The sequence below is a fragment of the Monodelphis domestica genome, chromosome 7 (genome assembly GCF_027887165.1).
Source record: "Monodelphis domestica isolate mMonDom1 chromosome 7, mMonDom1.pri, whole genome shotgun sequence".
Classification (NCBI taxonomy): domain Eukaryota; kingdom Metazoa; phylum Chordata; class Mammalia; order Didelphimorphia; family Didelphidae; genus Monodelphis; species Monodelphis domestica.
This window is the reverse complement of record NC_077233.1, coordinates 65,732,537-65,751,982: the sequence shown is the minus strand read 5'-3', so window position 1 is coordinate 65,751,982 and position 19,446 is coordinate 65,732,537. Positions and strand designations below refer to the sequence as shown.

At 40.2% G+C, this 19,446-nt stretch overlaps 1 protein-coding gene across 5 annotated transcripts in view; it reads right to left on the bottom strand.

Annotated features, from left to right (window-relative positions):
- The window catches only part of FBLN2 (fibulin 2), a 258,583-nt gene that overhangs the window by 54,788 nt on the left and 184,349 nt on the right, over positions 1 to 19,446 (bottom strand). For all 5 annotated transcript variants that reach the window (XM_007500354.3, XM_056804787.1, XM_056804788.1 and 2 more), the window contains 2 exons: positions 9,924 to 10,053; positions 6,478 to 6,664 (listed from right to left, as the gene is read on the bottom strand). In XM_007500354.3, coding sequence (XP_007500416.2) covers positions 6,478 to 6,664; positions 9,924 to 10,053 — 317 coding nt within the window. The remainder of the gene's footprint in view (positions 1 to 6,477; positions 6,665 to 9,923; positions 10,054 to 19,446) is intronic.

Sequence of the window (19,446 nt, the reverse complement as noted above, 5' to 3'; positions counted from 1 at the left end):
GACTTGGACTTAAAACTTCACATCACTACTCACTTGGGAAATAGTGGGAGCCAGTGGAAAGAATACAGTATTTGGAGATAGAGAACCCAAAGTCAAATCCTTCTTCTGATATTTGCTACCTATTTGACATTTGGTGAGTCACTAAATTTCACCACATCTCAGTTTTCTCAATTGTAAAATGAAGAGATTGGATGAGATGACATCAAGGTCCCATTCAGGCAAGTGACTTTGATTCTTGGGATCTGTTTCCTTATCTTTAGAATAAGAAGGCTGGACTCAGTGGTCTTTAATCCTTTCTAGCTCCAAATCCTATGAGTCTATAAAGTTTTAACACAGTAGCTCATTATTAACCATGCCCAGAGAAGGTGGTAGAAACAGAGAACTATAGAACTATGAACTATCTATATTGGTAGAAATTTTGGAACATAAAATGTCAGAGCTGGGAGGGCAGTTAGAGTATAGAATGTTAAATATGGGAAGGAATTTGGGGGGAAAAGGTGAAAAGGTTCCTAAAACACAGAATATTGGAACAGGAAAAAAATGTGAGAACATAGAATGTTAGGACTGAAAGGACCCTAGAACACAGAATGTTAGAGCAGGAAAGAATGGGAGAAAAATAGAATATTAGGAATGAAAGGGACCCTCAAATGCAGAATTTTAGAGTAGGATAGAATCTTATAACTGGAATCCTAGAACACAGAATATTAGAGTTGGAAAGATTCTTTTTTTTTAAACCCTTATCTTCCATCTCCAAGGCAGAAGAGTGGTAAGGACTAGGCAATGGGGGTCAAGTGACTTGCCCAGGGTCACACAGCTAGGCAGTGTCTGAGGCCAGATTTGAACCTAGGACCTCCCATCCCTAGGCCTGGCTCTCATAAATACAATGAGCCACCCAACCACCCCCCAGGAAAGAATTTTATAGAATGTTATAACCAGAAGGATATAGAATGTTAGAGATGCAAATGATTTTGGAACATAGACTGTTAGAGCTAAAAGAGGTCCTAGAATATAGTATTTTAGAACTAGAAGGGGCCTAGAACATAGACTATTAGATACGAGTTTGACCTGAAAAATTGTCCAACATTTTTCCAGTATAGGAGACTGAGGCCCATAAAGATGAAATAACTTCCTCGAGGTCAACCATCTAGTTAGTGACTAAGCCAGGCCCCAGCTCCTACGGTTCTCTGTCCAGTCCTCTTTCTCATATAAGGCACTGCCTTCTAATTTCCCAGCTAATCATGCCAAAGGGGCTTGATAAAATCTGAATCATCTAGTTTGCGATCCTTTCTTCCATGTGAGATGCCTTCATCCCATCCAAGCACCCAGAAGGCAAGAAAAGTGTTTCCAGTTTCCAGCCTAGAGCCTCACACGTAGTGAGAGCTCAGTGAACGCTTGTGGACATGCAGAAACTCTGCCTCTACCCTGGTTCTCATTCCTAAGGCTCATCTCTGTAGGCGGGACCCCAAGCACGCACTCATCTGGGCAAGCAAGGGAATGAATGACCTGGCTATGTGTTATCAGCTTTTTGGCTAAGACAAATTCCTACATGAGGCTTCCAGCTTTTGTCCTGATCATCTCAGCTTGGTGAATTCTGAAGAGGAAAATGTTGAAGCAATGAAGGAACACCCCCAGCCCCAAGGGAGGGGAGAATCATACAAATCTTGATACTTTTCCATTGCAAAACATCCCATTGAGTAGGCTCCCTTTCATCCAGATGTTCAGCTTGGCTGGGGGAAGATGGTGTTAATGTTTCATGCCTTCTCCCAGCATAGAAACAAGTAGCATATGGTAACAGGAAGAGCACTGCTTTTGGAGACGGGAGATTTGTTTGGATCCTATCTCTGACTATTTACTAGCTATGAGGCCATAGGCAAGTCATTTAACATCTCTGCCTCTCGGTTTTTTCAATTGTGAAATGGAGATAATATTTCCACTCCCTACTCGTTGTCGTAACAAAAGGTCTTTGCAAATGTTAAAGTGCTCTATCAATATGAATTATGATAATGTAGACATCATTCTAGAGTCTCCCATAATTTGCCTGGTTTCTGCCAAGGCACAATTTTACTGAAAGCCATCCTTGGCATCTGCTGTTGGAACTAAAGATCTAAGTATAGAAGAGGGCTGGGTTGGGTTTAAACTGAGCCTGCAAATTCTGTTACAGTTTCACTGACCCCCAGATGAAGAGGGACAAAATGGGTTGAGCAGTCCATACTGAGAATCAGGGGATGTGATATCTACTCAGGCTCTAACCAGCTGAGTCACTTGGTTCTTTGGGACATTGACATTCAAATCTGTCAAGTAAGGGAGTCCAGGTCATTGGTCTCTAAGGCCCCGTCTAGCTCTGACATGCTATGATTGATTCAGCTGAGAATGAAGACAGAAAGCTCACGGGTGGTCATCAGTTTATTAACATTTGGGGCCTCGGTAAAGGAAGATGCTGCCTGCTGGGCTATGAGAAAGCCCATGTCCTGACCCCTGAGCTCAGCAAACAAGATTCTTCATGCCAAGATGTCTCTCAGTAGGGAAGAGATCACCCTCTCTATATTCTGAATAACTCAGACATTCTGAGCCTCAGTCTTTCCATATCTACAACACTGGACAAATCAGTTGGGCTCTCTGCATCTATCTCAGTGAAAAAGAAGGGAATTGGATTTCTTGGCTGCTGAATCTAATCTGTTATGTATGAACCAATGATCCAAAGCCAGTCTATGGGTGACTTTTACAGTCCCTGAAGGTCAGTTATTTCATGTAGATGATCCCTAATCAGTTCTATAGATGTTGAGAAAATGAGAACCAAGATTGCAGTACTGATAGGATATTAGAGACTGAATCCAGGCCAGTTTCTCCCCAAACATAAGCTTCGAAGATATCTAGACTCCAGACAACAAACAGAGTCTGAGATGGGGCACTCAATATCTACATTCAGAAATAGCTTGGAGAACAGCCACGAGCCCACAGGTGTGTGTGGGTATCCCAGCTGCCCTGTTCAGAGCTGTGCAGGGGAGGAGCTCAGGTATGACTAATGGAGATGTGCATCAGAAGACTCTCTTCTTATCTAGGAGAGATGACTCAGGCTGCTTTCATTGCCAAGAAACTATAGGGGGAGAGAAACAAGTTCCACCATGGAAAATGCCCCTGTGAGGGTAGTTGGACACACATTCAACTTCTACAGCCAAATTTGAACAAAAACCAAAATTCTCCTTCCCAGATATTCAATGTGGCCCAGACTTCATTATCATTATGCTATCTGGTCCACACATATGTGCCAGGTCTAGTTATGTTCCTGAGCCATAGGATACCCGAGTACCCTTCCTCCTGGGATTCTGCCCTTGGGAAGCTTTCGTCTCTTTTTTAGGTCAACCATTTAGTATATGGTAGCTTTGGGTGATCCTAGTCAATGTTTTCTATCCAGTGTTCTGTCAAAGGTTTGGGTGTCTAGGATAGATTGATGGGTAGAACACTCCTCTCCCTGTCCTGACGGCTCTCTAAGGGATGCTATCCCTGATTTGTACAGATCTGGCTAAGTAGCCAATTAATAGAGCCAGAATGCTCAGGAATCACTGCTCTATGGACAAAGTTTCCCAACATGATTCATGTACTCTTAGGAAATAACTAACCACTAGGGAAAAGAAGACCCCATGAGAATGTGCCAATGCTGCTGGTAAGGCAGTCTTATGGCAAGGCTGAATAGTCATGATCCATATCTGAGACAATTAAGCAAGGAAAGCTAGTTCAATTTTAAATTCAATTCAAAGGGTCAATTGAGAGGAAGTGTGGCATAGTGTAAAGAGGGCAGAACTTGGTGTTAAGAAGAGCTGGATACAGCCTCTCTCAGATAAAAGAAAGTCACTTAACCTCTTTGGACCTTAGTCTCATCTGTTAAATGAGGGGATAGGAATCAGTGACCTCAGAAGGTCCTTCTAGCTCTCAATCTATGATCCTATCATTCCATAAGCATTTATTAAGAACCCGCTATGTGTAAGGCACTATATTCTGAAATGGGGGGATCAGAAAAGAATAGGACACAGGCTCTGCCTTCAATGAACTTACAATCTAATAGAGGAGATAAGACATAAACACAAAACAGAATGTGATTAAGTCCATTAGAAAATATTAGCACAAAGGAGAAAAAGAGAATACTCTGAACTAGAAGGATTGTGGAGGAACTAGCATTTGAGGTGGGCATTGAAAGACAGGGATTCAGCAAGTAGAAGTGAAGAAAGGCTGGAAGATGGAGAACTTGGAAATTATTGAGGGGAAATTGAGTAAAACAGATTAAATAGATTATAAGGGAGTCATGATCTATGGGAAGATGAAGGACCTGGATTAAAAGTCTACTTCTGTTGGCATGACCTTAAGAAAATACCTTAATTGCCTTGGGCCTCAGTTTCCTGAGATGTAAAAAGAGGACATTTGACTTGATGGCCTTGGGTTTATGGCTGTGGAAGCAGGTAGACAGTACACTGAGCCTAGAGTCAAGAAGATCTAAGTTCAAATCTCTCCTCAGATATTTATTAGCTGTGTGACCTTAGGCAAATCACTGTCTGCCTCAGTTTCTTTATCTGTTAAATGGGTTTAATAATAGTATCTGCTTCACAGGGTTGTTGTGAGGACAAAATGAGATAATATGTAGACTACTTTGCATAGTGCCTGGCATATAGTATGTACCATATAAATGTAAGCTACTATTATTGTTGTTATTATAATTGTCTTTCAGGTACCGTCTAGCTCTAGATAGCTGATCTTTTGCGTGTATGAAGGAGAGTAGTATAAGATTAAGTAGGATAAAGCCAGGCAAAAGAGGACATTCAATGTCAGAGAGAGGAATTGGAATTCGCTTCAGTAATGGCTCATCATAATAGAGGAAAGCCTCCCCTGCATATAGTAGGTGATTAACACATTTCTATATAATTGAAACCAAGGATAATTTCTGAGTCAGAGAGTGACCTGGACTGAACTGTGGATAATAAGCATCGCTCGCATTTCTAAAGTGCTTTTGAGTTTTCAAAGTGTTCTATATAAGTCATTTCATTCAGTTAGGAAGATCACTCTGGCAATGGGCATTTGCAAAAAATGGGTAGGTGGGAGCTAGATGTGGAAGAGAAGCCCAGGGGGAGCCTGGCTCAGAAGTAATCAGATCTTGAATGGTGGTGCTTGAAATGGGAATGGAAAGAAGAGATAGGGTTAGAGTATTTAATAACTGTCTGTATTTATATTTAATAACAAATAACTCAGCATGTACAGAGAGCTTCAAGGTTTGCAAAACACTTTACAAATATTGTATCATCTCTTCTCCCAACTCTGGGAAGTCAGTGCTATTATTTTACAGATGAGGTTGAGAAAAGTTATTGATTTGCCATGGTCACAAAAATAGTTAGCATCTGGGGTGGGATCTGAATTCAGGTCTTTCTGATTCCAAGTCCAATGCTCTAAGTACTATGCCACTTAGTATCTTTATGCTAAATATATTTTTATATTTACTCATCTCCCTCCATTTGAGTGTAAGATCCTTGTGGGTAGCGATTGTTTAATTCTTTACACTTGTTTCTCCAGCACCTGCAATAGTGCCTCGCACACAGAAGGCACTTAAAATTCTTATTGAATGATTAACAAAATGAGATAATATTTATAATCTATGAGAGAGAAGAATGATATATTTATCTTATAAACCAACTATGTGAAACAAACATTCCCAGAGAAATTGTACATGGTGAATGGGAAAAGGGGAAACACTTTTTTTTATTACTTTACCATGTTGCAGAGGTTAAATATATAAAGATTTTGTATATTTATAATTTCTTTCAAAACTTTTCAAATTTTTTCAATTGAAATTTGAAATTGAAATTTCAACATTTCAATTTTCAAATTATATTTTTTCAAAACTAAAAAAATTATAAACACTATATAAATGTGAGCTATTATGATGATGATGGGGCTAGACTGGAGATACTGACAAGGTAGAACTGGTCTGTAGTGATGAGTGTAGATAGAGTGAGGTGTGGCAAAGGAGAAAAGAGACGACAGTCACTCCAAGGTTCACAGCCTTGGCTGAAGGTGGCCTCTCTTGGCTAGGAGAGAGGAGTGGTTTTCATGGGAAAGTAATAGGATTTATCATAGATAGGTTGACTTTGGGGCACCAGCAAGACCTGCAGATGACAATAGCCATCAAATAATTAGAAAGAAAGGAAATGGAGTTTGGGGGAAAAGATCAGGGCTGGCAATTCAGATTTGGTCCTCATAGACACAAAGCTGATAGCTGAAGCTTGGAGGGTAGGTAAGTTTACCAAAGAAGAGGAGAGGGCAGGATGATTTCTACTGTATGAGTAGAAGGACAGCAGTCGGCTTGAAATCTCTCCAAAAGATTGTATAAAGCGCCTTCTTTCTTGACCTTGGAAATTTTTGATTTCCCATACCAGTATTGATTACAAGAGCCAAGATACATTTGCCCAGGGGTATTAGGCATACGATAGCACCTACCTTTCTCTGGTGTTACTGTGGGCAAAGGCTCAGGGGGCTTCCGGACCTCAGGCACAATGAGATGGTCCTCCCCTTCACAGCAAGACAGCATCACATGGTTGCAGGGATAACCCAGATTTGGGTTGGACTCACACATCTGCCCCTCATTCTTGACTCTCAGACCCAGGACACAGCAGTCACAGCATTGCTGCAAAAGGAGAAGACCACAGAGCATCAGGATGTGGGTACCTTCCCCATCTGCTGTTGTCCACCATTAGGGACATTGGAAGCAAAGAAGATATGGTACATAGAGAATTATGGAGTAAAAAAAAATAGAGGAGGCATAAGAAAAAAAAACAGGGAAGGGCAGGATGATACGGGAAGTGTAAAAACAGATTTATCTTTGCTACTGGTGTCTAATAAAATGGCAGTGCATTGTATTTGGCATCTAGCACACAAACCTTAAAAGAAGAACAGATGGAAACAGAAAGAAGACTACCAAAGGGCTGGTGAGATGTGAGGTTCAAGTCCTTCTTTTTTTATGATCTGTAAAAGCTTGGGTGAATCTATTTCTTTGTCTGGGCTTCAGTTTCTCTGGGACTGGAGCAGCCGATGACTAAGGGTCCTTCCAGTTCTCACATTCTACGGTTCTAACTCACTTTCCCATTCTAGAGTCTACCTTTCTTGTCATCAAACAGAGGGGTCTGGACTATATCCCTATGGCCTCTATTCACTCTAACATTCTATGATAATTTATGACTTTTGAAAGATACTACATACTGGGTCAGCCCTAGAGTCTCTCTCACCCTTGGTTCTGTCTCCAACAGGGCATGTTTTATACACTGGGTTGCAGGCAGATGTGGCTGACACCCTCTTAGGCTAACAACATTCCTGCATATCCTGGTTTCCTTTTAGAGCTTCTTATGGGTCTGGCATCAGTGAGTTTATCAGAGCCTTTTGGAAAACTACTTCTATTTTTGACCCATCTCTCTCCTAAAGGTTTCAAGCTCTATAAATTTTCTACTTATTAAACTTAACTTTTCTGACCTTCAAGGAGTTCTCTTAGAGGTATTATATATGAGGATGCAGGAAGAGTCACAGGCTCTCCTTCTCTACTCCCTTTTAGACTCTGATCATCCTTCTCTCAGCCTGGATCTTTCCAGCCAGAAGCATCTTATGTGTCTTTTTTTTCTGATAACAGGAATCCCTCTAGGCCTGTGTTGACGAACCTATGTTACCTGTGCCAGAGGAGGCTGCTCACGAGGACATTTCCCTCATCACTTACCCCTCTGCCCAGCAGTCCAATAGAAGCACTTCCTCCCACTCACTCTTCACCTCTGCCTTGTAGAATCCCTACTTCCCTTCAATGCATGATCAGGTGCCACCTTCTGCATAAGACCCTTCCTGCCTCATCCCATGGCAAGTGCTAGTGTTCTTTCCTTTTAAAGATTACTTTGTATTCCCCTGTATATATTTTGTATTTATGTGTATATATGGTATTCCATTCCCCCCATAGAACATAAGCTACTTGAAGACAGACGGCTTCATTCTATCTCTCATTATATCTAGCATAGCACCTGGAGCATATGAACTATTTAATAAATATTAAATTAAATGAAGTTGAACTTAATAGGCCAAAAAACAACTACATACAGTAGTCTCAACAACAAGATTTTTAAAAATCCATTTGGTCACCTTTGAACAGCTGTGAATTCAAGGTTTGATACAACCAATACAATGTCATCTGGGAGTAGGGAGAAGAAAAGGCAAAGGGAATGGTTTTTACTGAGCACCTACTATGTGCCAGGTTCTGTGCTAAGCACTTTACAAATATCTTATTCTGATCTGCACAATCCTTAGAGGTACGAGCTAGGAACATTTGGAAAATCTATCAGGAACCTTTCTTCCATTTGAACACTAGCCTAGAAACCCCCAATGGCAGCAGCAAACATCTTTGGCAAGCATATATCTCCCTGTTTTATGTTCCAACTAACAGTGATAAAGAAGATCTTGGACAAATTCAAATTGATCTTGTGGTTATCTCTCAAGAATTGTTCAGTGATCTCAACATGCAGAGGACACACCTTGCCAGAAGACAGTCGTTACGGTCACATTTTTCTGTATTGAGTCAAATGCTTTTGGGGTGGGGGTGGGACGCAGGGGTAATCAAAAAGCAAGGAAAAAATATAGTAATCTAAAAACAAACAAGCCCAGCAGGATCCTGTATCCTGTGAGAACCTTAGTCAATTGTCATCTGAAGCAAAAAAATGGAGAAAGCCTTTCCCTTCTCTTCTTTTCATCAAAGATAGTTTTGATACATATGGGAATCATTCTTGCAAAGATGTTACAAAACAAGACCACAGCTGTAGAGATCAGGAGTTATGAATGTCTTCTCTTTTATCCCTTTTTAATAATAATTACTCTCTATGGATTTTTCAAGTAGTTTGTTATCATCTTCTTCAGATATCTTGAAAATTATCTCCTTAATATTTTCAAGATTGTCTCTTCCAGGGGGCAGCTGGGCAGCTTAGCCAATTGAGAGCCAGGTCTAAAGGTTGAAGGTCCTGGGTTCAAATTTGGCCTCAGATGTGTGACTTTCTCAATGTGTGACCCTAGGCAAGTTGCTTAACTCTCATTGTTTAGCTCTTGCCACTCTTCTGCCTTAAAACCACTACACAGTATTTCTTCTAAGGTAGAAGGGAAGGGACTAAATTTTTTTTTCAATTGTCTCTTTCAGCACAGATTGCTTCTATGCATATTTACTTGTTCTTCCCATTTTCATTGTTTTAGCACCATTTTTACTTTCCTACATGCCATATCAGGCAATCAGGGAGACAGACGTGCAACTTCCCTATCCCCACCCCCAACAACAACAACCAAATTTCCCTCTGCCTCAGTATGATAATATTCTCATACTCTGAATCACTAGGGTCCCATAATTCTTTTCTGTTTACGGATTATAGTCCTCTCTATACCCCCTTCTATCCAGTCAAAAAGGTCCAAAGTCCAACCATGAAAGGACATCTTTACCTTCTCATCCATGAACTTGTCTAGGTTTTGAGTCTTTGTCTTGGTTCACCCCAGCTTCCTAGGAATCATTACTTTTCTGGTTTCTATTCCTATCAACCCCATTGAACTTTACACTCAGATTTAATTCTTGATCTAGGTCCACGCTTCTTCACCTTGGCCATTTTTTATCCTGCTGTCATCCATTCCCCCTCCTTGTGACTTCTGAGACTGAAACACCCTTCTTTGAACACCACTCTCATATTTGTTGTCTTCTTCTATTAGAAGGTTGACTCTGTACACCTAGCACTTCTGACAGTGCTTTTTTCTTTCATCCATTCATCCATCCACCCACCAACCCACCTTCCCACACATCTGAAGGAAAGGAACCTAAGCCAGCAAAGTAGAATTGGAATGAGAATAACTTGTGAGAGAAGAGCCAAAAAACTGCTGGGCCTTGCCTTGTACAGGGAGATTCCACAGGTGTCATTCTCCTCAGGGCCACAGGCTTCACCTTCCTTGGCACCAACCATCCCAGCAACACAGCTGTTTTCTTTCAAGTAGGAGATACAACACTGCTTCTGAGCAATCCTGCAACACAGACAGAATTGGGTGGGAAGAGATGGCAAGATGGATCCATTAACTGGAAACCAATAATCCTGCTGATGAAAATGGACCTAAACACCTCTAGGTCAGGTTCCTCACCATCTCCTTTCCTTCTCCCTGGTTTCAATGGGAGTCTATATGGAAGTTAAAATATATATGCTAAGTTGACCCAGGATTCATGCAGGGAGGACTCTTCCACCTGCTCCACTCTATCTTTGTAGAGCTCAAGCCACTAAGAGATTTCTCTTTCCAGGGTAAACAGTTTTGTTTGAAGCAGACCAGGAGTCAGTCTGTAGGAGATTGCCTTGTGATCTGGGACAAGGGACACTTGACTTGGAAGCAAGAGGCATGGGATTAAGTTTAAGCTCTGCTCAAAGACTTGTGTATATTTGAACAGAGTAATTACCAACTGAACCTCAGTTTCCTTGTCTATGAAATGCAGAGAGCCTGGTCATGAGGATCATTCTTTATCACATTCTACTATACCCTGTATCACTTACTTGTATACTTCCAAATACCCCTAAAATCCCCTGGAGGGGAAAAATACTTTTCTTTTTTTCTTTATGTTGTCAGTGTTTAACAAAGTGCATGGATGTGTGTATAAGTGCATGTGTGTGCGGCATATGCACATATATATGTATATATATATAAATTTCATGTATGTATAATTATATATATAAAATTATAAATAGATATAAAGTTTTTTTAAACTAGATAACTAGGCAGGAATGGGGTGGTCATGGTGGTGATCCAGACCTATGATTTCATTCTTGTAGGGAATTCGTGGTGAGGAAAATCCCTCCATTCATGCTGATTAGCACCTACTCTGCTACTGTATATTTTTTATTATAAATAATTTTTTACCAATTACATATAATAATAAATTTCCACATAAGTGTTCCGAAGTTATATGATCCAAATTGTCTTCCTCCTTTTCTTTTCCCCTTTTGGAACTGGAAGCAATTTGATCTGGGTTTTACATGTATAGTCATACAAAACATATTTCCATATTGTTCATTTTTGTAAGAGAATAATCATATAAGACCAAAACCCCCAAACAAAACCCCAAATAAACAAGGGAAAAGTCGTATGCTTTCATCTGCATTTTGACTCCAAAAGTTCTTTCCCTGGAGGTGGAAAACATCCTTTGTCAAAAGCCCCTCAGAATTGTCCTGGATTGTTGTATTGTTGTTGCTCTGATACTATAATAGCAGATAGTGTTCTAATATACTTCTAGACAGTGGGTCATAAACCAGTATGCACCAAAGGCAATTTTTGAACCCAGATCTTCCTCACTCCACAGTTCTCTTGCCAGCCTTTATACTATATTGCATCACATATGTACTTAATAAGTTTTTGTTTAATGGAATGAGCTAGTGTATATAAAGTACTTTGAAAATATGCTATACAAATAGAAGGCATTTGTATTTTTTAACAGTTTATGTCTTTGTGATCTTTTCTAAGAAACACCAAAGAATCCCTCAGGAAAATAGCTCCCTCTTCCTTTTGAGAATAAGAAGTGAATTTCTAAGCTTTTCTTGAGCCTGAAAAATAGCAGGTGGTGTTCCTTCATTGAATGACAACTTCTTGGCTCAAGGCCATGAGTTCCTAAGGAGTAGAGACACCCCACCCCTAGGCAAGCTACTACTAAGGCAAGACTCACTGGTGTTAAGGCCAAGGAGGGAGGGAGGTCCTGATCCATCATGATCATGGTCCAGGAATGTTCCTTATCCTCAGAAAGAAAGCATGGAGAGGAAAATCACTGGACAGGGATGAAGGACCAGGTTACAGGTTCTAGAGTTTCATGACATCTCCAGACATCATTTCTTGAAAAAGATCAAGGGGACCCAAAGTAATTTCTCCTTAGTATTGAAAGTTTTCCTTGAAAGTCATACTTGAGTGGTTTATCATAGTTAGAAGATGATCCAGAGTTATAGAAGTCTAAGGAAATGGATTGTAAGCTTTGTTAGTCCTACTACTCCATAAATGTTATGAGGACAGTCATGGTGTCATGTTATATGCTTGTCACCCAAAGACCAACCCAGCAGGTTATCATAATAATGAATGTCAGAAGACTGGCTAACAGGTAATTTGTTCATGACAACTCATGAGATCTGATAGAGGTATGTGTGTGTGTGTGTGTGTGTGTGTGTGTAAATGAATTGGTGTGCTAAGTTGTTATTTAGTCATTTTTCAGTTGTATCCAACTCTTTGAGACCCCCTTTCAGGGTTATCTTAGCAAAGATATTGTGATAGTTTGACATTTCCTTCTCCAGCTCATTTTATAAATGGTTAAATTGAGGCAAAGTGATTTGTCCAGGGTCACACAATTATTGTCTAAGGCTGGATTTGAACTCAAGTCTTCCTGACTCTAGGTCTAGCAGTCTATCCACTGTGCCAATTAGCACACCACACTAATAAAATAATAGATCTTTCAAAATATTAATTAAGGAAGACTTGGGAAGAAATGATCAGTCATTCCATATAAGGCCAACTCAGAATTTTCAGGCTCAAAGAATTGGCCATCTAGTCTAACCCATAGTCAATCTACACTTCATCACATGGTGGTCTTAGTACAATGTGATGGGATCTTCCTGACAAGTATAAGGAGGTGACTGGAGTTTATTGAGGAGGGAAGTGAAATGGTCAGATGTGTTTTAAGAAGCTCAGTCTAGCAGCTGAGTGAGGGAGATCACTTGAAGCAGGAAGTCAAACCAGTAGAATACTGCAATATTCGAGGCAGAGGTGATGAGGGCCTGCACCAGAAAGGCAGCCATATCAGAAGAGAGAAAGGGGCGTAGATGATAAATGGAACAAAAGTAGAATTGACAAGACTGAATTAAAAATGGAAATGCAAAGTGCTTAAGTTGAGTCTTTGTAACTGAGATAATGGTGGTGTCTTTGACAGTACTTGGAAGAGGGGAGGTATTGAGGGGAATGGAGAGAATGAGTTTAGGTTTGGGTGTGTTGAGTTTAATGTCTACAGGAGATCCAGTCAAGTTATCCAATAGGCAATTAGAGATGTAAAGCTGGAAGTCAGGGTACAAGTTACAGATAGCAAGCAGATAAGGGAGCAACTAACATGGAGGTGATCATTGAAGTCATGAGAGCTGATGAGAGTATGAAGAAGAATGACATCTATGGAGAAGAGGGCCCAGGACAGACCCTTGGTAGACACCCAGATCAAGATCCAGCAAAGGAGACTGAGAAGAAGTTGTCAGGCAGGAACAAAAACAGAAGAGAGTGATGCCACAAAACCCCAAAGAAAAGAGGATATCCAGGAGAAGATGATGATCAACAGTGCAAAGGATTCAGGAGACCTCAAGAAGGAAGGGAACTGAGTAAAAGCCTTCAGATTTGGTACTTAAGAGGTCAGTGGTAACTTTGGAGAAAGTAATTTCAGTCGAATGATGAGGTTAGTAGCCAGACTGAAAAGAATGCCAGAAAAGAAAGGAAAGGAAATAGAGGCACAGAGTGTAGACAACTTTTTTTCTCAAGAAATTTAGCAACAATAAGTCTTGATCAATGATATATGTAAAACCCAGTGGAATTGCAAGTTAGTTACAGAGGAGGGGGCGGGGAGTGGAGGGAAAGAATATGATTCTTATAACCATGGAAAAATATTCAGAATTAATTAATTAAATTAAATTTTCAACTAAAAAAGGGGAAATTTAGTCATAAAAGGGGAGGAGGCATAAAAGATAGCTAGCAGGGATGGATGAGTCACCTGATGGGTTTTGAAGATTAAGGGAGACTTTGGAGTGTTTTCAGGCAGTAGGGAAGCAGTCAATAGATGATGAGAAGTTGATTAGTGAGAAAGTGGGGATGATCATGTGGGCAATCTACTGAAGAAGAGGAGATGAACACATGTTTATTTTAAAGGCTAGGGCCTCTGATTCATGTTGAGATGGGGTGACGATGGAGAGAATAGCAGAAGGTAACTGGATGATGTGAGATAAGGAGGAAGAAGGAAGAGGGAGCTCTCAGGGAACAGCTACAATTTTATCAGTGAAGCCTGAGATTAGGTTCTTGTCTAGCCTGTTGCAGGGAGGGGAAGCCATGGGAAGTTTGATGAGAGATAAAAAGTTCTGGAAAAAAATGTGGTGCTTGGGGTAGTGAGTCAATTAGGGATATCTAGAGGGATTGCCTTGCTACATACAATAGGAGCTCACTTGAGATTATGAAACAAAAATTTGTAGTGGACCAGTCAGGACCATTTCATGGTTTTCACTAACTTCATTCATAGGAGTGATGGTAGCAGATGATAGGAGTGATTCAAGGCTGAAGCTTCAGGGATCAAGATAGGTGATAGGCTAAGGGGGCAAAGGTCTTGAAGGAAGAGGACTGTAATAAAGTTTAGCTGATTCACCAAGTGGTCAAGACAGGGAAGGAAGGAAAGGGTCATCAGGGCAGGGGTAGGGGGCCTGGGAAAGAACTGAGGGGTCAAGAGATTGAAGATCCCACAGGGGATGGAGGACAAGGTTTGAAGTGGCAAGAACTGCTTTATTTTTCTCTTTGTATCCTCAGTTCCCAGTATAGCAACTTGTTTAATGCATGCTTGCTGAAGTACATTGTTGAAATGTCAAAGAAACAAATCCACACCCCAGTTAAGATTGTACAAACAATGTATGTGTGTACAGGCATCAAGGGGACAGGAAGCAATGGTGGGCCTGGAAGAAACAGGAGTTAATCAGGGAAGTTTTCATGGAGGAAGAATTTTGAAGGAGGGGAGAGACAGATACTGGTGAAAAAATAGCCCCCGAGAAAAGATGGAGGGGAGTATGATCCCATTACCAATTCTGGGCAATAATAAACTTGCTTGCCTGGGGTTAGGTTTTTAAAAGGACAGTGACAAAATGAAGGTTAAAGGGAACCCAAAAGTCTTTGAGGTTAGGGTAGGATAATCTCTCCCAACCTTCAGACTGGGCTGAGATAATTTTCAGGAAAAAACCACCACCACCAAAAGACCCAACTTTCTAGTATAATAGATCACAGTTTCCTTACTCCTTCCCTCCTGGTAAAATACAAAAACAACAGGATATCAAATTGGATGCCCAGTAAATTCATCGTCACCTACTGGGCTGATGCCCAAGCCAAAGAATAAGAATTTAATTCAAAAGCTATTCGAGACTTTCTCAGCTGGTGCAGTGATTGGAGCTCTTGGCTGGGAATCAGGAAAATTCATCTTCGTGAGTTCAAATCCAATGTGACCCTGGGCAAGTCACTTCACCTGTTTGTCTCCGTTTCTCATCTGTAAAATGAGCAGGAGAAGGAAATGGCAAACCATTTCAGTATCTTTGCCAAGAAAACCCCAGTTAGGGTCGTCAAGAGTAGGACGTGACTAAAACAACTCTACATTATACATATATATTATAACAAATGCTCTGGGCAAACTGCATGTTGCAAAGAAATTGGCATTATGATCAGGAGCTCATTACACTGATGAAATCACAAGTCTGGTTTTTTGTTTTGTTCTGCCTTCTTAAAAAATAAGGCAACAGGGAGGCAGAGTAGATGTGGTCATGAGCCAATGAATGACACAGTAAGAACAATACTTGAGGAATGTGATTCAAACTATATTGGGAGCAGCAGAGAGAGCTGGGATCATGAGCCTATGCAGGACAGCATGGGGGTGATCTGGACTTAAAGTGCTAAGAGTCTGGGTAGCCACAGGCAAAGAGATGCAGAGCTATGGCTAAAAGAGCCAGGAAGGAATGCGTGAGCCTTTGGGTTGGAGAGGGACAGATATATTGATAAGAGTAGAAAGAAAAAAAATGTCAGGACCTGGTGATGGATTGGTTATGGAAGTCTCAGAGCTGAAGCAATGGATTCCCACACCCAGCTCCCCTTGACCATCCCTCTCCACCCCTCTCTGGATTCCATTCTCCAGAGGAATAGATCACTCTGATTTCCCAGTTGCCCAGGCAACCAAAACAACATATCCATAGCTTCAGCAGCCTTAACATGGGTTTGATTTTGAAAAAGGCACTTTTATCCTACTGAGATAAGGGATAGAGAGGGGAAGGTATTGAGGACAGTGCTTGGAGGCATCCGCTAGTGTGACTGAGATGAGAGGAGATCTTATAACTCAAAGCTTCTTTTTCCAGCCTCCTGACCTTGGAGCTCAGAAATAAGTTTCTTGTAGGTGACCACAATCCCAAGTAAATGCTGAATCTCCTTTCTACAGGATTTGCCTCACTCTAGTCTTTCCTTTTGACTCAGATGCCAAACACGACTTTGTATACATTATGTATTCTCTTACTTGCTTATATGTTGTATTCTCATTCTCTGCCTTCCAATACCACCAACTGATCAACTGATCACCAAGTATTTATCATGCATCAGGAAATGGCATAATTCCAGCTCAAGTGCTGAAGTACAAAGTCAAAAGTGAAAGCCCCTGCCCTCAGGAATCTTATTCCCAGAGGCAGCTAGGTAGCATAATGGATAGAGGGCCTGGCCTGGAGTCAGGAAGACTTGGGTTCAAATGTGACCTCAGATATTGCCTAGCTCTGTGACCTTGGTCAAATCACTTACCCCTCTTTACCTAGTCCTTACCCTTCTGTCTTAGAACTGATACTATGACTAAAAGTAAGTATTTTAGGAAAAAAAAACATTAAAAAATAATCTTACACTCTTTAACAAATGTTCATTCATGATTTCCTTCCTTCCTTCTTTCTCTCCCTCTCTCCTTCTTTCCTTTCTTCCTTCCCCTTCCTTCCCTTCTTCCTTTCTTCTTTCTTTCTCTCTTTCTCTCTCTCTTCCATCTTCCAGATCCAAATTCCCCATGATGGGTTTGAAACCAAAGCTCTTCTTTCTACCTATGAGACTTTAGTCAAATCATTCAAGCTCTCTAGGCTTGAAGTTCCTCATTATAAAATAATAGATCAGATGTTCATTAAAGTCTTTCTCAACTCCAAATATATGATCCTATGGTTCTTACAACATACCAGCTTTGACTGGGTCTTTGCACATATCTCAAGGACTCATGGCTAAGGCAAAGACCAACCAGGAATTGTTGGCAAACCTTTATCAGATTTCTGGAATCAGAGCCTATGAAATGAGGAGACTTGCATATGGAGTCCAACTCCTCTAATTTTGCAAATAGGGAAACAGAGGCTCAAGGATAAATGATTTACACATACTTAGAGCTTGAAAAAGCTGTAATTCAAGACATATAACAATTATACCAATGTATGAAAGATTTTTAAAAATCCTTAAATGCTGTAATTACAATAATGTTTAAATTTGTTCCTAAAGATGAGAAAATATACCTCTCTTTCTTCTTTGAATAGGTGTCAGGGAGGAGAGTGAGGCACAGAGAGTGGTATGGATGATAGATATGAAACTGATTTATATGGTCAAACTTGGTTGTTATTTGGTTATTTTGGTTAAATTTTCCCCTCATTCTTTGGATAGAGAATAGCTTTCTAGATAAGAAAGAGAGAAGCTTTTTTAAAATATACACACAGATATACACATCTATGTTTGGGTATAAATATATACATGTGTAATATATGTATATGTATCTATCTGTATACATGCACATGCATAGATGCACACATGTGTATATACATATGGATGCATATATATGTGCATGTATATGGATATGAAGATATAAAAATAAAATGTGTCTAAACATTCTGAAGAATAACAATAGAAATATCTGTGGCAAATTAGCTAGATGACCTCGGGTCTTAGCTTTCTTACTTGTAAGATGGGAAGATTCCTTTAAATGATCTCTAACTTTCCTTTCCAGTTTTAGTTTCTTAATTCCTTTGCATGGTGAAAGAAGGCACCTCATTCTACTTAGGTATTTACATTTCTTTAAACCTTGATCCAAATTGGGTATATTTTGTGTAAACTTAGAGATTCTTTCTAATAAGGCTAATGCTAATATTATTTGGAGAAAATTAATCAATTGACTGGAAAACTGAGCCTCAGAGAGGTCAAGTGGCCACTCTGAATTCCCTTATTCTCGTTACAGAAGAGCCTTTCTCTTTTTCTCACTTCTGCTGATGTAAGTCTGAAAAAGCTCCAGGTCAGGTGGTCCTTGTATATAGGTACCATCTACTTTTCCAGTCTTCTTTAACTTGAATCTTTTTCATGTGTTTTTTGATCCGGATACAGTGGCTTTGCATAGAACATTTGCAATTCTTGTATATAACACTTGATCTCCCAAATCTTTTCAAGTGACTTGTCCCCCATGCTCAGAATACTTTCCTTCCTCAACGTTGCCTCCTAGCTACTTTGTCTTCCTTCAGGACTCAACTTAAATTCCACCTTCTGCAACAAGTCTTTATCAGTCCCCACACCTTGCAATTTTTAGTGTCTTTTATCTAATATTACATCTGTAGGAGTATATATATGTATGTATATATATATTACCTGTAATATATATACACGCATACATATTTCTTATATGCATTATTGTCTGTATGTTATCTTTCGCATTAAAATATGAGTTCCTTGAGATCAGGGACCATGCTTTTACTTTTTTTTTTTAATATCGCCAGCACTTGGCACAGTATCTGGCACACAGCAAGCATTTGATGAAGTTTGTTCACTGACTGACTGACTAGTGGTTGTTATTTGAAGATCAGGCATAAGACCTACAAAGAAATATATTTTTTTTATACTGTGACCTTGTATTAAGATCCTAGATTTCAAACTGAAAGGAACATGAAGGGATCTTCTAACTCAATTCCTCTCATTTTTGAGAGGAAACTGAGTCCTGGAAAGTTAAGTAATTTGCCCTATACTACCGTTCAGTGAGATACGTGGGTAAGCATTTCTATAACCTTGTGTTGGTGAATCTATGGCACATGTGCCAGAGGAAGCTGCTCCCTTTCCCCTCTCCACCACATGGACATTTTTCACATCATCCGCCCCTCTGCCCAGCAGTCCAATGGGAATGCTTCCTCCCTCCACTGTCTGAGGTAAGGGGGCACCTCACATGTTGCATGAGGGTTGCAATTTGGGCATTTGGTCTTTAAAAGGTTCTCCATCATTGCTATAATATCTACAATGTGCCAGACACTATGTTAAGCACTCTACAAACATGATCTCATTTGATCCTCACAACAACCTTGCAAGATAAGTGCTATTATTATCTCCATTTTACATTTGAGGAAACTGAGGCAAACAGGTTAAATTATTTTCTCAGGATCCCACAGCCAGTAAGTGGTTAGATTAGAAGTCAAGTCTTCCTGATGCTAGAACTAGCACTCTATCCTCTAGGCCACCTAGTTGCCTTCCAGCAACTTTCCACTATACTGTGCTGCCTCTCAAACTACTAAAATGACATTGTACACATTTCTGGGAGCTTCAGAACCCACTGAAACCTAGCTAAGCAGTTCTGCTAAAAGTGAAGGGTCC